The following is a 20,656-nucleotide window of genomic DNA, read 5'->3' on the forward strand; positions in this document are numbered from 1 at the left end:
AACCAAGTGAGGCTTACACATATCTGAGTGAATTCAAAGCTCAAACGTAAAATAACAGCATTTGCTCATTAGGCCTATATGCAGATCTAGTGCTACCCACTCCACAGCCCCAGCTGAGGAAAGATGCATGCATGGCCATATCCTTCCCTTTGAGACAGACATGGTCCAGTACTAGTATCCAGCATTAGGATTTCTGGGTGTCTAAGAAGTGACAATGGCTTGGCTGGGGAGCAAAACCAGTTAAAATTCTTGTAAAAGAGGAAGAAGATCACTCTGACTTGGTCTACCTTTCTAGCTATAGGTTTGCCAGGTGCAATACAAAAAATTTGCACCTTTGTTAGAACAGATGTGACATTCCAGATTCATGACACATAACGAATCTACTACAGCTACTGTGCATTAAGTATTCCTACACATGATCTACTTTTTTTAAACAAACGAGTTATTAAGTCACAGGAGGGCTTACAATTTGTTGAGTTCATCTACCTATGAGAGACAGCTGAGCATGGCAGAAACAAAAAAAAATGAAAATAAGAAACTGTTAAATATTAAAATGTTTTCTTTTTTTAATTACTAATGTATAATAAAGGCTACAGTTGCACATTCTTTAGCATACCATATAACTACAGAGACCCCATCACAGCAAATCAATGGAGTATTGCCTTTGTATGATTTTCAAGTTTCACTGTGTCCAAAGTATTCATAGGCTCAGCCTACTTGAAAAAATTTGCACTAAATTTTGGAAAGTATGGTAAAAACAAGACAACTTTAAGTATTAATCATGCAGAAGGATCCATAGATAAGCTTATAATGAAATGTATAAATAATGCTACTGTATTCAGTACAGATACCCACAGAAGTGCTAAATTATTTCCATGGTCAAGTTTTTGCAGGACTATGGTTTTAAGCTTCAAATGGTTTGGGTTGGAAGTGACCTCAAAGGTCATCTAGTTCCAATCCTCCTGCCACAGGAAGGGTCACCTCCCAATAGACCAGGTTGCTCAAAGTCCCATGCAACCTGGCCTTGAAAGGATGTGGTAGCCACAGCTTCTCTGGGCAACCTGTTCTGGCATCTCACTGCCCTCACACTAAGGAATTTTTTTCACAATAAAGAACTCTAATCTACGTCTACTCTCTTCCAGTTTAAAACCATTCTCCCTTGTCCCATCCCTATATTCTCTTGTAAACACATACTTTAAAATATTTACTTGGAAATTCATTTTTTTACACTTTTGAAACAGCACTGGAATATTCCTCTACAGCTAAAATTGCTTTCAGGAATTAAAATACAAAGAATTTTTTCTGAAAAACAAACAAACTGCTCTGAAAATATAATTAGAAAGATTCTGACAAAATTCAACTTAAAGAATCTAGCTGAGGTATTTAAGTTGGGGACCCAGACTCTTTGCAAGCATGAGTCTCAGGAAGTAAATTCAGAAATTCTCAGCATTCATTTCTCTCAAAGTCTCTTTATGTGAGACAGGTCAGGCTCCTCCAGTTATGTCAGGCCTTTTTCTTGAGACTTAAAGTTACCTAGATCAATTAAATTATCTCAGTCAAAACAAAAATAATACAACAATCTAAAACTGTAACTTCACTTTTAAACACCTAGAGGTAATGTTTCTCAACATTTTTACAATTCTTACAGAAATGTTTTAGAAAAAAGCAACAATAACAACAAAAAAAAATCTTGCTTTTACCAATTCAGGAAAAGACAACAGCAACAACAAAAAACAATCTTGCTTTTACCAATTCAGAAAGTAATACTTTTCCATGAAGAATTACATATTTTACATATACTGTTATTAAGAATACTTTGCTTCAAGCTGCTATTTGAATTAAAAAGAAATAAATGCATGATGCCTTTTAAATAGCAGATAGAGTAAATAAGCACCCAAGAAATATCCAAAAGACAGCAGAAGTGAAAAAAAATTAAAATAAGCTATATGGTTTTCCTGAGGGAACAGTCTCACTCACCACATTAGATTTTTTGTTACTATTCACATGATTTCAAGAAAGCTGAGTTTGCCAGATCAATCATAACAGCCTGTGCTATTTAAGGCATACTATAACAGCAAATGCAGAAAATACTACAGAAGTTACCATTTGACTAAATGGATCTTACACATTGAAAATACAGAAAAATGTAATATTCTACAGATTTAAAAATTATTTGTAAGATTTCTACAAACCTCTGTGCCACTCAGTACACTTTGAACAGGACGAAGCAGGGCATCTATCACTGCATCTGCATATAAACATTCAGCAGCACATCCTGTCTGATCACAAAAAACTTGCAGAATCTCCATAACAAGACTTGCTGGAGAATAATCGTCTGGTGAACACAAGAAGTATTTATTTATATTTTAGCTTACACAGACATATCTATATGGCTTATATACATGCTTCTGAATTACAATTTTGCTAAGTACTGATTTAACACAGAGAGCAGAAAGGTAAGGGAGAAAGGGAAAAGAAAAATCTTCACAAATAACAGACCCAAATTAAAAACTGCACAAGAAGTTACCAGGTGCCTCATTATAATTAGCATATATTAAAAAACAAGCATTTACCTGTATCCCCTGCCAAAGCTGTCTTTGGGTAACTTGGAGAGTAATAAATAAGCTCAGTAAACAATACCAACAGATCAGTTATGGATACACGATCTATTAAAGAAAAAAAAAAAAAGAAAGTCCTCTGCAAATTAATGTGCAACTTTAATTTCACAAATCAAATGGATTTTGTAAATACATGGTAAACATTTTCTTGCTATATTGAAGAAATCAACATAAGTACAAGTGGTAAAGGACACGCACGTCCCTGGGATTCTACCGAAGTATTTCATGATCAATTTAGAAGCCTTCATCTTGCTCCCAATTTAGCCAATTGCAATTTTATCAAGTCTTCCCTTAAAAAAAAAATGGCAGCAAACATTTGAGAATATTGAACAGACACAGCTGTAGGACAAAGCGCTACCTTGCTATTGGATTAAGTGAAGCAACTGGAAAAGAGACAAGCTGTCAGACAACTCTTCCTCAGGTCTGAAACAAAAACGTGTAGCTAAATGTCGGCTGGGAACTATTGCTCTGACTTTAACGTAATTATGCTAATAAATCAGACAATTTCTGAGGAAAGCATTGCTATCTATGAGGTCGAGAAGGACACTTAAGAAGACTGAGATTGTTACTTTTGTAGGGGAAAGGAAAAAAAAAACATCATCAATGGATCATTGCTTGAATAGTCTTGTACAGGGAAATGACAAAAGCCTTATATTAGATATTTCTTCTTCACAACTGCTCTGTTGCACCTATTAAGTCCTGATCCTCAAACCAGAGGGAAAAATACCTTCAAAAGTCTCAGAATTAGTATACAGCAATGTTTTGAATTCTACACTAAATTAATAGAGATATTAATGTAATGGAACCCTACAATCCTCACACACTTGTATTTGCCAACCGTACATAATGCAAATTTCGCTGGGTGTCCAACAGCTCTTCCATCTCTTACCTTCTGTCCTTATTAACACACCTGTTCCACAGGTACCACCTTTTCCTCTACCATTGTTTTCATTATTAGGTTAAGCTCAGAGCAATCATTTTCAATGCACAATTAGCTTGAAATACTGGTTTTCACACCTGAAAAACAGTTTTGGTCTCTGGATATGTCTCTCTTCCAATCAATTATATTGATAGTTCAATGGAAGTTATTATTCATACCTAGAAAAACTGAATCCCATACTAATCCAACTCCTTCAACATGAAATTAACATATTAAACATAAGGACAAAAAGCAATCTATTCAACCACATCCATCAAAGAAACTGTGTAGATGCTCAAAGTTACCCGTACTATCTTTTAGGAAAGGTTTCCAGGTACTGAATTATTGAACAGAGTACTGTCCTATAATGTCCACAATGTTGCAGTAGAAGCATATCAAGTATGGATAAAATGTTTCACAACAGCTCCCATTTTCCTCAGCCCTCCTCTTACCTTTTTTATTTTTCAGCTGTACTGGAAAGAGATTTTGCCCTTGCTTATAGATCAACAATCTTCCTAAAAGGCACAGTGAATGAACAAAATAAACATACTGCAATTCTTGTCCAGTGTAAGAAAAGTTCTGCTCATCACCTTTAGCAATACAAAAAAAAAAGAAACAAATTAGAACTTGATTCTTCACTAGTTTACTTCACAATACCTAGCTATTACCTGCAACATAATATGGATCATTTGGTATATAAAGACAGACAGCTTAGCTTAAGTAACTGGTGTTACTTAATCACCGCTATTAGTTCTCTCTCAAAAGACATATATACAATATTTTGGGAATAAAAAGAACAGATAGAATGTCTTTCTCTTGAGGTAGCATACTCCAGTACCTAGAGAATGTGGATGTATGTGCATACAATGCAAGCCGTGCAAAGATACTCACTACAAGACTGATGGGAGAAGTCACTCACACTGGAATTTTTATTAACTCGTGCCTTGCAAGACTCAAAATAATCAAGACATTGCTGGACAGCTGCGTTTATCTGTGAAGAAATGCACAAAATAATAAAATACCTGATATTTTACAACATCTTTCTCTCTTGTATCCAAGTATTGTCCTTTAACACAAAAACCTGAACAGCCACTTCACAGCAAATACCTCATGTTTCAGTACTTTGGATGAGTTAACCAGAGGAGGCAAAATTTCACAGGATTAAAACACATTACAATTATTATTACATTATCACACTACTAGCTCTATAAGCATTAAGACAGTCTATGAAAAAGAGTACAGAAAATAATGAAAGTATTTTGTGAAGTTGATGGCAATCTGTGATTGCCATATTGCTGTTACTGTGGAATATTTTTATTGTCAACACATGAAAAACTTTGCCTTGAACACACTTACTAAACTGTAGGTTTAATTGTTGGGTGCTCTCAGTGCTATTACTGTTCTTTACAGGAGTGTTGTATAGTTATCATAGCACTGTCATCTAATCAATGAATATAAAAGTGTAAAAATTATCAGCATGGATTTAGAAAAGAATCATAGATATATCAAGAAAAAAAGTACATTTTTGATTTATTACAGTTTGGAGCTTCTAAGATTTACTCACAAGTGTAAATAAAGTATACAGACATACATAATAAAAAAAATAATTGGACGTTTACTCTATGCTTGTAAATTAAACTACCCTGCTCACGGAACTCCTATTATAAACTTTTTGTTGCATGGAACACACTTTATTCTATGCTCTGCTCTACGCATACAGATAAAGACAAACAGCTATTATAGTTGTCTGTATCCTTGTCTCCCATCTTAAGGTTTTATCAGTCACATACATCTTACATTATATTTCATCTGTACTACTAGATTTTACAAAACATAGCCAAAGTCCTGTCAATATGAATTGAGCTCACATCTGTATTGGTCTTACTGACATGAATGACAGGTCTATCCCACTGAAGACATTTGCCCATACAGAATACGCAACAGGATTAACACCTCCATTACTAAAGAAATTTTCTCAGTTTATCTTTGAATCCTTAATGCTTTGTATCACAACTTTAAGAACACATTGGTGGTTTTTTAGTTTACTTCCATCAAAAAACCCAAATTCAGAATAGAGGTTTTGTGATGTTTTTTCATGCACCGTTTGGTATTTTATACATTGTCTGAAATAATTCTGACTATGAATGTAACATCAGGAATTAAGAAATAATAATCCTAATTAAACACCTGCTATAAAACATCCAAATTTCCTCTTATTCAGAGCTGGTCACACACCCTTCTTTGCATTTAACAGTAAGTAATTTAAGCAAAAAGAATTTAAAAATAAATTTTGAAAATCCAAAGGGCTTATCTAGCTAAACAATGTGGGATAGCTCTGACAATACAGAAAAAAAGGAAAACACATGTTCAAACCACAATGTGCAGAGCAGGAAGTTCCAGATAAAGTTCCAGATAAATTTACCTTGGGAAATACTTACCAAAGATTTGTATTTCTGTTCCAAAAGCCTAAGTACCACTGCTCTGCTGTAATACGCATGCTAAAATGACAAAGACAACCTGATGTCACCTGCAAACATGTAAGTTTTATTTTTTAATTAAAAAGTAAAATTATCCCCAATTCTGTTCTATTAGGGATCCTGTGCACAATACATATTTAATGTGTTGAACTCCAGATTGCGTAAACCAAATTATACTCAACTGAGTCTTTTGTTTGCAGTACATTTAGGATGACAAAAAAAATGTCATTAGAAAAATATGTAGCAGAATATGCAGTAAACAATAACCACACTGAAATGTTAGATTACATGCTCTGGCATAGCCATGTAATTCCTACACTATAATTTTACACATGGTAGGCTGGAAAAAGCTCTAATGTCCTCTGGAGTTTAGCAAGTTGTGTAGGGCGTATCATATATGCAACTGTACTTTCATGTTCATCATTTCTTCCAGAAAAATACTCATATCTTTTGATGGCTGTCAGTTGGTCATGACAAAAGGGACTGAAGTCACTAAGCACAGTAAACTCTCAGAATTCTTATGAAAACTATTAACTGAATAGAAATGGAGGCAGACAGTAGCGTTAAAGGGCAAAGGACATAAACGCCTAAAAAAAACCTCCAGACTTCCTTAATTACAACCTACATATAGGTTGTTATCAGGACACAATGGGTCTGTGATAATAACAGTCATAAATCAAACTTTTCAAAACACATGTCAGACATGAACAAGTCATGGGTTGCTGGGTTGGAGATTTTTTGCTTACCGTCCACTTTTTAAACCATACTGCTTTGATATCTAGCAAGGCCATGAAGTAGACTGGACTCAAAAAATCTGAAGAGGCAGGATGATCAGGCTCGTGGTTTACTGACAAAAGTGAGAAGGTAGTATCTACTACTTCTTCCATGTACCTTACGGCACAAATAGAAAAAAATTAGCAGAAATCAAAAATTACATAAATCTTTCTACCAGTAATACCCAGTGAAAAAAATTTCTTGTAAAACCTTGCTGTTCAGATAAATCATAAATATCAACATAATCTTTAACTTGATCTTGTAAGAATATTCATCCTTAGTATTACCATGAATAAAACTAGTATTAACATACGTACTCTCCTAAATTATTTCATGTTTTGTAAGTACCAAGTCCTACAGTTGTCACTTCTTAATACAGATTCAAATTATTTTTGTTAAAAAACACTTGGAATGCTTCAAAAGCTAAATGAGCAGCTTAATATGACCCATAATTATTCCTATACAACTTCCCTATTATGCCACTGACCAGTCATTATGTATCTTGTAATTAACCCTTTGCTAAGCAATTACATGCATCTAATTATATGTCAGAAGTCATTAAATTAAGAAACAGTGACAGATTTTTGCAGGTAACATACTTTTCTGGATGCCGAATCCACGAAGACGGAGCTTCCTTTTGGTACTCATTTAAAAGGCGGACCTGAAACATAATTATTAAAATTTAAAAATAAATAATGCATGATGTTTTAGTAATTATAAAAAGGTATAGAGAGTTTATTTATACCTTTCTAAGTAAACGATCTATATCTGGATTAGATACATCCAGACCAGCTGAAATACGGAGAGAATATTCTTCAGAAAGAAAATACAACTCCAAATGTTTTGCTAAAAAACAAGAGAAACAAAAAAAAAAACCTCCATGAAACTAGTGGCAAAACAGACTATACTGCACATGAATCATGAAGTCTTAAATATAATTAAATGTACATACCTAAACTTGTATACACATCTCTTGTCATATTAAATGGAGAAGAAGAAAAGGCTTTTGCATAGAACCTAAGAATTTTTTCCTAAGAGAGAAAAAAGCAAGCAATTTATTAAATAGCCATGTAACTGTGTATTATTATTGCACAATAATCAATATGTAGTGGCATTATTCTTAATAGATATTGCTCTGATATGCACAGATGTTAAGCACAGTTCATGAAAATACACAGTTTCAGACAACAGAAACCACCAGTCTAAAGGAAATTTTATTTGAATACTTTAACTGACAGCACCAAAGTCTCACTGCAATACAAATAACTAGATCAGGGTATACTGATGTAATTTTCCATTAGCATTAATGTTTTTATATTATCAAACATGCTAGTGACTTGTAACTAGCACTGTTTTAAAATAAACAGTACACTTTCTACTATGACAGAGAAGTGCATGACAACAGCTGAGGCAACTTTCCTATTAATTTGGTAATCACTTTAGAAGTCAAAGAAATTAAAGACTTAACTGGCATAATAAATAATCTAAAAGCAGTTTAAGTAGCTGCTATGTTTTTTCCTCATCAGGGCCTGTGTAACATTACAATCTATAATTTTCACCATGGAGTACATACCTGACATAAATAGGAAATATTAACATGACATGTTTTACAGAAGGATTTTGTCAACTTTTATTTTTACATGTTTGCTAAAAGATATTCAAACCTCTTCATTCCCATTAAAAGATACACAAGCGAGTACTCCAGTGTCTAAATATTCTGAAATTTGAAATATTGAAATCCTGTTGTAATCTTTTAAATGAAGACGTACTGAAATCATACAGTACTTTACTTCAAAAAGAGTTTGTGACACATAAATAACGAAATGTCCTGGGACACTGATGGACTACTCATAACATATATTTAACTTCTGAGACCTATTCAGAATTCTTTACTATGGCTACTAAATACAGAACATTAGCTTACACTGAATGCAGCATCAGGATGTGACAGAGACATTGTCAGATGCATACGCAGATTTGGCCAAGTCTCAGAGTTCAGTATATCAGAGGGAGGGGCAAAGCACAGTGTCTGCAATGCTTCTTGGCGAACCTGAAGTGGTCAAAAAGATAAACACCATAAATCCATTCACAGCAACCTCTCAAATATTTAATTTACAATTATAATTTGGAGGAAGGAAGGAAGGAACAGGACCCAGCTGTACAACAGATAAAGAATTCCAGATTATTTACCTTCTGCTACATTTTTATGGCAATTTTGGCAAAACACTATATCACTTAAGGTTAAAAAAAAAAAAACATATATTTGAAAACGTAACAAAACTATGTCATGTAAGTTTTCAGTGCTGGGTGCTAAGCTTATGTTCTACTTTCTGCTTGTAGTCAGATAGGTTTTTATGAGGGCATATAGGAAACTATTGCCAAATAATACAAATGCGCCCAGCAGCTCTCCAAACTGTCAATAAATTGGAAACAGAGTTATTCGACACAGTTTTATTGCTGAATTTCATTAGCATTATAATCTAAATAATTTCAAATAACTTCTTTTTTTCTGTTTGTAGACAATTGTAATCTCTAGTAATTCATTTCATATTACTGAAACAAACTGGAAATTTTAACAATATTTAATAGCATCAGACTTTCTACATTGTTTTCTAACAAAACTTGATCACAACGTTTATACCAATCCCAACCTAAACTGCGTTTTTCAACTGGCATACAATCCCAAACAAATGTTACTGGACAGCATTCTCAAAATGATGCTTCTAAAAGCCTCAAAAGTATCAGCAGCTGGTACCGACTGATGGTTAGAGACCCACATTAGTACAGCCACTGACAGGAAGGCAAACCTAACTTGGACTTTATACATTCCCTCTGGCAGTAGCATGTTAGCAAACCAGCAGGAGGTAACACAAAGGACAACATGAAAGTTACCAAGGACAAGGGACACATACACAGGAAAATAAGCTTCAATAACTTTATATCAGACAGAACAACCTTTTGCAGACTATAAATGTCCATCTATAGGCACATAAACTACCAACAAAACAAAACAGATACTTTCTACAACACTAGTTTTTGAAGCACATGGTTATGAACAATGAAATAATGCACTGCAGAGCAGTTACCACTGTTCTGAAGCCAAGAGATATAAACCAACAAAGACAAGATTCCACTTAGGTACATATGAACTCCTATGTACACAGTCTGTTTTCCAATATGTCATAAATATTCATCATTAACATTTTATTTCTGCTTTTAAACTTACTTCCATAGGCTGAATAGGGTCAAGCCTTTCTACAAGCAGCTGCAATTGTTCTTGAGTCAAGAACGTATAACTCTGTAATATGTATTATAGAATGATCATTAGTATATTTTATTAAACTGAACAGCAGAAGATTAAAATCATCACTCTTTCTGATATCTAATTTACTTTTAATAATTAGGACTTCAACATTTGTATTAACTTAACATTAAAATCAACATTCTAAATGTCTTCCGCCATTTGCCCAAAGTTAAATTTACAGCAACAAAATTACTGTTACATACTTTACTTTGCTTTAAAGTTTCCTATATCTTTGTAAAATTCCTTGTAATAAATAATTCTTTCAATAAGCAACATAGCATAGCGCAGTACTCCAGAAATGAACTGCAGAAGTAAAATCACAAAAATTTAGATGATGTAATAACATTTTACCATTATTTTATCTTTTTATCTGTAGTACTTGCATAGGTACTTTAGAGCATATGGCCAACAGATTAATCTCATCTAGCATATGCTATCTAAAGGTTAGAAAGCTAGCACACGCTTAGTACTTCAGTGTGAAAGAAAGGTAATTCATCAGTCTTGGGATATATCAAAGATAAGGAGTATGAATCTTTTTTTACAGCTGTTCTCAGCCTCCACTGACAAACAACAATTTTGCAGTATCATGCTTATTTTGTAACAGAGAGAGAGAAAACACATCGTACTTGGTTGAACGAGGAGTCACTGTCGGAACAGTTGTCTGTGTAATAGCCACTCCGACGTTCTTTCTTTGTTTTACTATCCAGCTCCTTATTATGCATCCGATCTTCTTCAAACTTGTTAATCAAAGATTCTACCACAACCATCATGACATTCTTCAAGGCGTGCATCATCTCTCTGTATCTTCAAAGTAAAAATTATTTTAATATTAAAAGAGCATAAGAATCCCCAATTAAAAAAAAAATCTCTAAATCATGAATAACTGAATATGCCACGTTACTTAGACCCAAACTCAGTGAATTTACATAAATGAATGAAAAGCAAATGCATATCCAAAATGAGCAACAAAAGACATATGTACCTCAAATGTTTAAGATAACTATATTTTTGAGGTTTTATGTATTTCCTAGAAATAACAGCTGTATATATTAAAATCCATCTCATAAGCACTACAGACCACTGCTTTAAAGAATCACAGCTATTATCTGCCTATGCAAATTCAAAATACAAAGCATGAAAATTCAGTAAGATTGCTACCACCCTGATTAAAGTTAGTAGGGAAGAGATGACCAAGAAAAAAAAATTAATTGGTACTCACGGAGCCTTTTTTAATATTTATGACTTCTTTACTAAATACAGTGTTCAAAGGCAATTAATCTGGACTAGAGACCCCTGTGGTAATATGTTGTTTTGCACATCTACTTATTTCTGGCCATCTGACAGCCTGAGTCAAAAAATCTTGTATAATTATAGACAGTTGGTCTGCATACCAGCTCTACATTACATGGACAGCACTGCAGAAGTATCTTCATAATAAATTCAACAAGTTCAGGTCATAGCTCATAATCTCAATTCCAGAGTGAGATGAAGCATGACAAATTGCAGTGTAGGGTGGGAATATCTGAACTGCTTAGCACTGTGTTTTGAAAGCAAAGAATCACTTTTGTTACCCATCGCTTCAGAATTTATTTTTTCAAAACAAGTTCTGGCAAAGAAAATGGAAGACAAAGGCCAAGAAGAAACAAAAAAAGTTAATTACATGTATACACTCACTCTTTTGATTCACGGGTCTTCTTAGTAACATGTTGGACAAGCGTGTCATAGCCAGATACTTCACCCTGACTTTGAGCAGAAATACATTTTTCTGTTTCTTCTTCAATCACAGATCCCACAGTGCTATTTATACATTTCCTAAGGTATTTCACAAACTCATAGCTGCAACAAATATACAATAATAAAATGTAACAGATTTCCTTAAGCTCACCATCAAACATTTGCAACATTACATGTGCTATCATCTGTCCCACCAGACCTGTTACTTTTAAGGTGAGGTTTTATGACTTTATCGGTGTAAAAAAACACGTTTGATTTTCTTTAATATGGTCATTATCAGAAACACCCATACAATGGTTTGGTTGGAAGGGACCTTAAAGAACATCTAGTTCCAAAGTCCCTGTCATGATCCAATACATCATGTTTCCAAAGCCCCATCCAACCTGGCTTTGAACACTGCCAGGGATGGGGCAATCACAGCTTCTCTGGGCTACCCCTTCCAGTGTCTCACCACCTTCACAGAAGAATTTCTCCCTAATAAGCAATTTAAATCTACAATATGAAATAGATCCTAATTCCCTTTTGCACTTCTTTTAAATTAAAAATTCTACTCAGACAAAAGGTTAATGTTTTGTAGATAAAAATCATAGAGTATCAAAATATCTCAAATCTAAAATTTCACAAGAACCTTACTTGGGCACCCTGAATATAACACTGTCTTATGGTACATCCTTCTGGTATTATTATTTATGCCATTGTATATGAAAGGTAACACAAAAAACACAATTTATAAATTCTAGCATACAAGCACGCTAGAAGGTTTTCTGAAAGGTTTATGAAAGCCAATATGTCCTGACAATATGCAGAAGATCACAAACTGTCTATGATTACATGCATGTCTCAAAGAAACTGGCACTTAACGCTCTTATTAGATAATAACAGAAACTAGTTTAAACAAAAGGATAAGCAGATGGGTTTCAAAAGAGGGACCATCACTGGGTTCCCTGTATTAGCTACAGAAATTGCTTTAAAAAAATTCTCAGAATGTATAAACTTTTTTTTTTTAGTCTTTCAATCTGTGCAAAGGACAAGACAAACAGAAAAACACATAAAAAAGTAAACATACATAAACAGTAGATGCATCATTGTATTTTCTATGCATCATTGCATTTTCATTACATCACACACAGATGTGCAACCACTTTGGGCTAATTTGGCTAAACACAGAATGAGAAAAATTCAAATGAAAAAGTCAGTTCACCATGTAGGTACAGAGTCCAAAGCTGTAAAAAGCAAATATAAGTAAAAACAACTGTTAAAATAGGAAGCAGCTTTTGCCTTTCTTGTGTGTATATCATAGAATCATAGAATAATTAGGGTTGGAAAGGACCTTAAGATCATCTAGTTCTGAGCCCCTGCCATGGGCAGGGACACCTCACACTAAACCATGTCACCCAAGGTTTCATCCAACCTGCCCTTGAACACCACCAGGGATGGAGCAGCCTGCTCTTCTCCAGGCTGAACAGCCCCAACTTTCTCAGCCTTTCTTCATACAGGAGGTGCTCCAGTCCCCTGATCATCCTCGTGGCCCTCCTCTGGACTTGTTCCAACAGTTCCATATCCTTTTTATGTTGGGACACCAGAACTGCACACAACACTCCAAGTGTGGTCTCATGACAGCAGAGTAGAAGAGCAGGATCACCTCCTTCAACCTGCTGGTCATACTCCTTTTGATGCAACCCACGATACAGTTGGCTTTCCCGGCTGCAAGCACACACTGCTGGCTCATGTTCATTTTCTCATTGACCAACATCCCCAAGTCGTTCTCCACAGGGCTGCTCTGAATCTCTTCTCTACCCAGCCTGTAGCTGTGCTCGGGATTGCTCTGACCCAGGTGTAGGACCTTGCACTTGGCATGGTTAAACTTCATGAGGCTGGCATCAGCCCACCTCACAAGCGTGTCAAGGTCCCTCAGGATAGCATTCCTTCCCTCCAGCGTATCAACTGAACCACACAGCTTGGTGTCATCAGCAAACTTGCTGAGGGTGCACTCAATTCCACTGTCCATGTCACCAACAAAGTTCTTGAACAAGACTGAGTGGACCACCTATCAAATCGATGTCTCACCAATTTAGAGACAAGGATCTCATGCGGGACAGTGTCAAACACTTTGCACAAGTCCAGGTAGATGATGTCAACTGCTCCACCCCTGTCCATCAGTTCCATGGCCCCATCATACAAGGCCACCAAATTGGTCAGGCAGGATTTCCCCCTAGTGAAACCATGTTGGTTGTCATCAAGCACCTTGTTGTTTTTCATGTGCCTTAGCATGCCAGGCAGAGGTGAGACTGGTCTGTAATTCCCCTGGTCATCCATTTTCCCCTTCTTGAAAATGGGGATTATGTTTCCCTTTTCCCAGTCATTGAGAACTTCACCTGACTGCCATGATTTTTCAAATATGATGGACAGTGGCTTAAACAAAGTACATTCAAGATATATATATAAAAAATAAGCATCAAATATTGTCTAGTATCAACATACATACCTTCTTCACTGGATTGCCTACCTCAAGTTCCATCAGGTATAACAGTTCCATCTCCCCCTTATTTGCATTCCTATATCACTCTTTATTCTCAATAAAAGTATCAGAAATACACCTCAAGAAAGATGAAAATGTTTATTTTCATTTGTCTTCGAGGCTGTCTTTTTACTTCTGCAATAATGAAACTGCACATGACTCTCCACTGAATGAAAGCTGTCATAAAACTTTCTCCCACTTGTTTTATGACAGTAACATTTTCAGGGTATACATTTTTTGCAGTGACAGCTTCTCCCTGAAATACATAGCAATCACATCACTATTCATGTCCCTAAGTTTGTGTCTTCTTGACATTGTAGCCTTGATCTTCTGCATCATTCTTTCACCTTAAAAATGTTTCGTAACAACAGGTGTTTCAGCAATTACAGAACTAATTCTCCACATGTAGAATCAAATAGGGTTTACAAAGGAAGCACCAGGGACACAGGAGGAGAAAGAAAACAAACAAAACCCAAACAACAAACACAAAACTAGCTGTAGGACTTTAATGAAAAAATGCAACAGAAAACATGCTACTTATACAGTTAAAAATCCTGATTTCTATCACTGCATGTAAATTCTTAATTTTATTCAATTTTCCTTTTCATTAGCTTTCAAAGGATCTCATGCTTCCATCTTTTCTTGTGGGAACAAGGGATAAAGGCAGGTCTCAGAATCTGATAAAATTTCTGAGGAAAAATAACCATGAATCAAAAGGAGTGATCATCAAAATACTGAGCTGAACTAGCATACTGGACTTTCCTAAAGCACACACTACTAATAAAGGCATTTGCAGTCTAGGTGGATGGGATAAGGTTCAAAGAGAAAGTGTCTTAATGGTCTTACTAATAAACCACCACATGATCTCTTTGACCTTCTACAAACACCAGCCTATACTGCCATGGGTCATGAACAAGATTAGAATACCTCCAGGAAGATATTCCAGCAGCAGAGAGCAATGCTCACATTCTGCATGTAAAGCATCACTTGATATTCCATTAAATTAAAGTTAAAAGCTTTTCTCATGAAAACAAAGAATCTTTAGGGTGACCCAAGTTTTTAACATACCAGAAAGCGTAATGGATGCCATGGTTTCACTATTCTGAAGTGGAAAGCTATATATGCACTGTTTCCACCAGTTGTGGGCTTTACTTCCTCATTCTGGGTATTCTCCTCAGAAGAAACATTGACAGAAGTAATTTCACTTTTTTGTTGTTGTTGTTCATACTTTCTTACTGTATATATCCTCCTTTAAAGGATATATTGTTGTGGTTTCATTTTTTTTCATTCCAAATTACATGTAATTTTCAACTTGATGTGTTTATAATCAACCTTTTTCACTCTGATGCTCGACACCTGGTAAGACTGCCAACAAAGTGGTAGCTGATACAATTTGTAATACAAATTAAAATTGAGCTAAAATACATTTTAAAGCATTTATCATCTTCAGAAGATACAAAATCACAAAAGTTTTAAAATTATAGTGAAATTTTAGATAAATAAGCTCTATTTCACTTATTTTCACCTAACTTCTATCACTAAGTAATGTTAAGAACTAGACAAATTTAAGAGAATATAGATAGTGCCACTTTTGGGGAAAAAAAAAAAACAAACAAAAACATAAACCCACAACAAACAAAACTGGCAGAGAACCAGCTTTCTCAGGAATCACTTCACAAAATTCTGGTCTTCACTAAAATATCTCCAAAGTCATTCCAGCTTGATATTCTCTTGACTTGTCATAAACGCATCCTAAAAATCTCCCATATGTAAAAAAATAAACAAGCTAGAATACCATGGAAAGAGGAGCTCCAAAAATCTAGATCGCATGTAAGCAAGGTCACACTGTCATGTCTGATTTAACAGGAGTGTGATGGGGATACATTTCTACTTTAATCAAAATATAAACTGAAGAACAACTATGTGTAACATATGAAAGGGTTTGGTAATATAAGCCAGACAGATCAAATACGGAAATAGCCTATTGAAAATATTACCTATTCTGGGAGGGAAAAAAATAAAGAAATAAATTATAAAAAAAACAAAAATGGCTAGCAGATGTCAGAAATACTGCCTGACAGCCTTAAGTGAGGATTTCTCCTAGCTCCTGCTTACGTGTGCATTTAGTACATTACATGTGGACATGCAGAGTGGGCTACCTAAGGCAGTTTTGCAAGTTCCTCTCACAAACAGCTGGTCAATTACTATTACATTAGAAATATACTACCAAGAGTGAAAAGGTAAGGACAAAAAAAAAAACCACAAAAAAGAAATCTGAAAAAATTAATTTCATTCTTTAATTTAGCATCTTTTGAGAGCTGGTTAGTGACAGAAATGCCTATATGTAAAAATACATACACATTCGCATTGCAATATAAATTGTAAACATTTCCCAGGAATAATATAATTCAACACATTTCACATCCCTTCAAAATATTAAAAATAGGAAAAATAGTTTTACTTGTGAAAATTCTCATCTGTTTCCTCCAAGTGCAAGAGAATCTCTTCTGCACATTCTACTGATGGGGCTCCAGTGATTTTTTCCTTCACACTCTGTAGCAACTGTCTAAGCATAGACTGTAACTGAGCTTCATTTTCACTTGTAAAGCAAGACATCTGTATAAAGCAAACATAAGAATAACAAGTTTTCAGAGCTTCCTCCCCACAAGATTCTAAGAAAAGCATAAATCCTTAAATTGCCACTTTTTTCCTTTTATAAATAACAAGGGATATTTTACCAAAAGACAACTACAGACAGAAAATACTTGATAAGGGCTTATCTTCAGGCTAACTGGAAACAAAATAACCAAATCAGTTTTCATAAACCTATCTTAGTACAACATTCTTAAATGAGATACTGCATTAAGAAAAATCTGATTATTCCTTTTTGTAGTTGTTTAAGGACCTGCCTATCAAACAGGCACAAGTTTACACCACAATTTTTTTAAAAAGGGATTTTTATAGATGTAATGATGATGAGAAACCTCTACATGTCTCTCAGTTGCTTCTCATCTATTGTTACTACCCAGTTATAACGTTTGGATCCTTCTCCTCAGTGCTATAGCCCATGACTGAAGGTGCTGGCAGCTTTTGCAAGGATGAGGTGGAATGATGAGAATTGTTTAATTTCCCTGCAGTAATCAATTTAAATGACCCAGCAAGGGTCCTGTCAATTCAACCCTACAGTTACTGGGAAAAACTGGAGACATCTGCCAAGTTCAGAAGACTGTCCATCAGCTTAATTTTCAAAGGTTGAGAAAAAAAGAAAGAAACCCAAGGGAAAAAAATAAAACCACCACCCAAACATCCACTTCTGTCATGGATTAATTAACCTAAATTTGTGGCTTAAACTTCTTTATATGCCAAAGAATACTTTCAACCCTCAGGGGCAGTTCCAGCTTATGTATTTCTAGTCTATTTGAGGAAGACTGATTTTGAGACTTTTATTTTAAAGTCAATCAAAGACTCTCTTTGAATAAACAACATGCACACTTGAAAGAATCAATGTAATAAATCACTTCTTCAGACTTAAACACTATTAACTAACAAAACAATCAAGGCCATATAGCACCAGCTGGAAGAATTACCCCTTTATGAAAGGTAACTTCTCTGTGAGAAGTAGCACAGTTGCCAGTTTACTTTGACCAAACACAGCTCAGCATTAACTCAATCATCTTATCAGAAACTGCATTAAAATAAATAATTAAAAAAAACCCCACACATAAATCCCTTGTAATAATCTTAACTCCTTGATTTGCAGCCCTCTTTCTTTTAGAGTCTCAAGATATTTAAGTCAATGCATTTTTAGGTCTATACAAACCAGTTTCATAAACCTTCTATTTTGACCTTAGCACTGGGCAATATCCTAATCCCCTGCAAAAGCTTCACTTAGTATTTTGGTATAACTAGGCATTTTTAAAAGCACAAGTATATCTGGATACTAGCTGGCAATCAGTGCAAAGATCCATTCAAATTGTTCATAAAGGCAAATAATGAGAATACTGCCATTTCACCTCCAGTTTGTTTTGAAAAGACTTATGTGACTTCTGTAATCATCAACACAGATATTTATCTTAAAATTAATTTGTAAAGGTTTGTGACCTGTTGAGTTCAGGTTTTTTTGGCCATTTTTTCTCTTCAGACATATCCCCCGTTCTGTTCCCAGACAAAATTATGATTGTTTTCTCCCTAAAAAACCTTGCCCCAAGGCCACTTTATGTGTGGTTCAAATGAAGTTCAAATTAATTTTCCCAGCATGTCCCACACCTGAAAATCCTGCCCCAAAACCCATGGGATGATTCAGAAGCAGCAGGTTGTGGGCAACGTTTACCTTTGCACGAGCTTTTGCCTGAAAAGGACTTTGAACAAAGGAAAGTGGCAATTTTAGCAACAAACATACACTAGCAATTAATAGACATAAAAGTAGTGTAAGAATTCCCATTCTCTCTTGATTTTTACCATCATTCAACTGCGCATCAGTTTTTGGCAGTAACCAGATTTCTAACAACTCACGTACGAGTGCAGCTTGTCTTTTTAAGTGTTAGGAGAAGCTAAGCCTGACCAGGTCCTTCTCTCACGCTACCTCTAAAAGCGCAGGGGAGCTATGCCACGGCAACTTGAACGCGCCCAGACCCAAGCGCGGGATTAGGACCGCGGCTGCTGCCAGAACCTCTCCTAGGCGCGCCCCGCCCGGCCCGGCCCGGCCCGGCCCCAGGGCCCCGCACGCCCAGTTCCGCCCAACCCCAGGATTCGGGGGCCCAACTGGGCCTCGCGGGTTGCGGAAAGGAGCGTCACCGTGCACAGCCCCGCCGCCTCTCTGTCCCTGCCCCATCCCGAGCGCCCGGGCCGGACGGAATCACCTTCTGCCGGCAGCTGCCCTCCCCGTCCCGGCAGCCGCGCGTCTCCCCGGGCAGCAGCCTTTAGCAACCGGCAGCGCCTGCTGCCGACTCTCGCAGGGCCCTTAGCAACATCGCGAGAGTCCGGAGGGACGCAGGAAGGCTGGGCCATGGCAGCCCGCCGCTGGTTCTCCTCCCGCCTGGGGTGGAAGGTCGCACCCCCGACCTAGCTCAACCCAAGACGGAGGTGCTTGCTCTCGCTGACTTCAAACCCCGCCTGTACCCTCGGTCGGAGGGAAGAGTGGTAGCCCCAGAAGTCCTGCGGCAACCGTGTCGAGCGTGAAGCTTCCTCGTTTGATGTGCAGCGGCTGTCTGGCTTTCTCGGTCTTTCATAGCGTGCCTTGGTGGTCTGTGTTGGCCAAATAACGCAAAACGAAGATGCCGAGGTATAGCACTAACCTGGGAAAGATTGATCTGCGGTTTGCCCTCTTAGCGCTGTGATGGCATATTCTGAAGACAAAATTACTAAATTCTCACCAGTTCTTTTAAGTGGATGAATTGTAATTATTTCTTAAAAATATTTAGGAGCCTGTCTAATAAAAAAAAAAATCAGAAACGGCCTGAATTACAGAATTTGCATGCCATTGAGAAAAACCACATGCAGGAGGGGATTGAGTTTCATGCATGTTGTCAAGTGGAGAGTTATGTTAAGGGTGGGTACAAAGAAGACAAGACTCCCCTTTTTACAAGGAGGCACATGAAAAAGATGAGTAATGGGCACAACTTACTCCTGGGGAGATACTAACTGGACACAAGGAATATTCACAATGAGATCAATCAGCCATTGGAAGTGCTGGCCATCAGCAATGGACACTTAGGCGAACAGGGTGTTGGGACATCTAGTCTAGATCATGCTTTGCCTAGAAAGGTTGGAGCAGGCGATCCTTGAGGTTCCTTCCTACCTGGTACTCTACAGTTCTATGATTTATATCCTGAAGTACCCTGCACCCAGGTAATAACAAAAGAAAACCCATAGCCTAGGTAACTGAAACACGTTTATCGATAATGATCCCCCCCACCCACCCCCCAGCAAAACTCTAAACATTCAGCTGCAGATAATTTGGCTTTCCCTTTCTTCATACTGGAGTGTAAGGGCTCCCCGCTGCCCAGCCCTGGTGGCCCACAGCTGCCTGTGTGGCATAGGTTTTCCAGAGAATTCAAAGGAAAACACCCCATTTATTCTAGTTTACATCAGCAGAGGAGCAGATTTCCTCAGTAGATCGAAACATGAATGGCAAGGTATTTTCCAGAGCTCTTCAACTCTCCATCCCCTGCTGAGATGAAGGACATACAACAAAAAACAACAAATATTATTTTAACTATTTGGTAAACAAATGCATAACACGAAACAGCAAAAGCATTTTTATTTGAAATCATTTTCAATTAGCTTAGCTATAACAAGCCAGGAAGGAGTTCC

General features: G+C 36.5%; 1 protein-coding gene across 1 annotated transcript in view; it reads right to left on the reverse strand.

Annotated features, from left to right (window-relative positions):
* The window catches only part of TBC1D32 (TBC1 domain family member 32), an 86,976-nt gene extending 67,729 nt beyond the window's left edge, over positions 1-19,247 (reverse strand). The window contains exons 1-15 of the mRNA XM_031054064.2: positions 19,204-19,247; positions 16,806-16,960; positions 11,767-11,928; positions 10,719-10,896; positions 10,015-10,086; positions 8,713-8,838; positions 7,741-7,819; positions 7,534-7,634; positions 7,388-7,449; positions 6,761-6,905; positions 5,976-6,035; positions 4,429-4,528; positions 3,990-4,127; positions 2,574-2,666; positions 2,193-2,335 (exon numbers count right to left, since the gene is read on the reverse strand). Coding sequence (XP_030909924.2) covers positions 2,193-2,335; positions 2,574-2,666; positions 3,990-4,127; positions 4,429-4,528; positions 5,976-6,035; positions 6,761-6,905; positions 7,388-7,449; positions 7,534-7,634; positions 7,741-7,819; positions 8,713-8,838; positions 10,015-10,086; positions 10,719-10,896; positions 11,767-11,928; positions 16,806-16,960 — 1,614 coding nt within the window. The 5' untranslated portion in view covers positions 19,204-19,247. The remainder of the gene's footprint in view (positions 1-2,192; positions 2,336-2,573; positions 2,667-3,989; positions 4,128-4,428; positions 4,529-5,975; positions 6,036-6,760; positions 6,906-7,387; positions 7,450-7,533; positions 7,635-7,740; positions 7,820-8,712; positions 8,839-10,014; positions 10,087-10,718; positions 10,897-11,766; positions 11,929-16,805; positions 16,961-19,203) is intronic.
* Positions 19,248-20,656: the final 1,409 nt, after the last annotated feature.

Source organism: Melopsittacus undulatus, chromosome 3, assembly GCF_012275295.1.
Source record: "Melopsittacus undulatus isolate bMelUnd1 chromosome 3, bMelUnd1.mat.Z, whole genome shotgun sequence".
In the NCBI taxonomy this organism is placed as follows: Eukaryota; Metazoa; Chordata; class Aves; order Psittaciformes; family Psittaculidae; genus Melopsittacus; species Melopsittacus undulatus.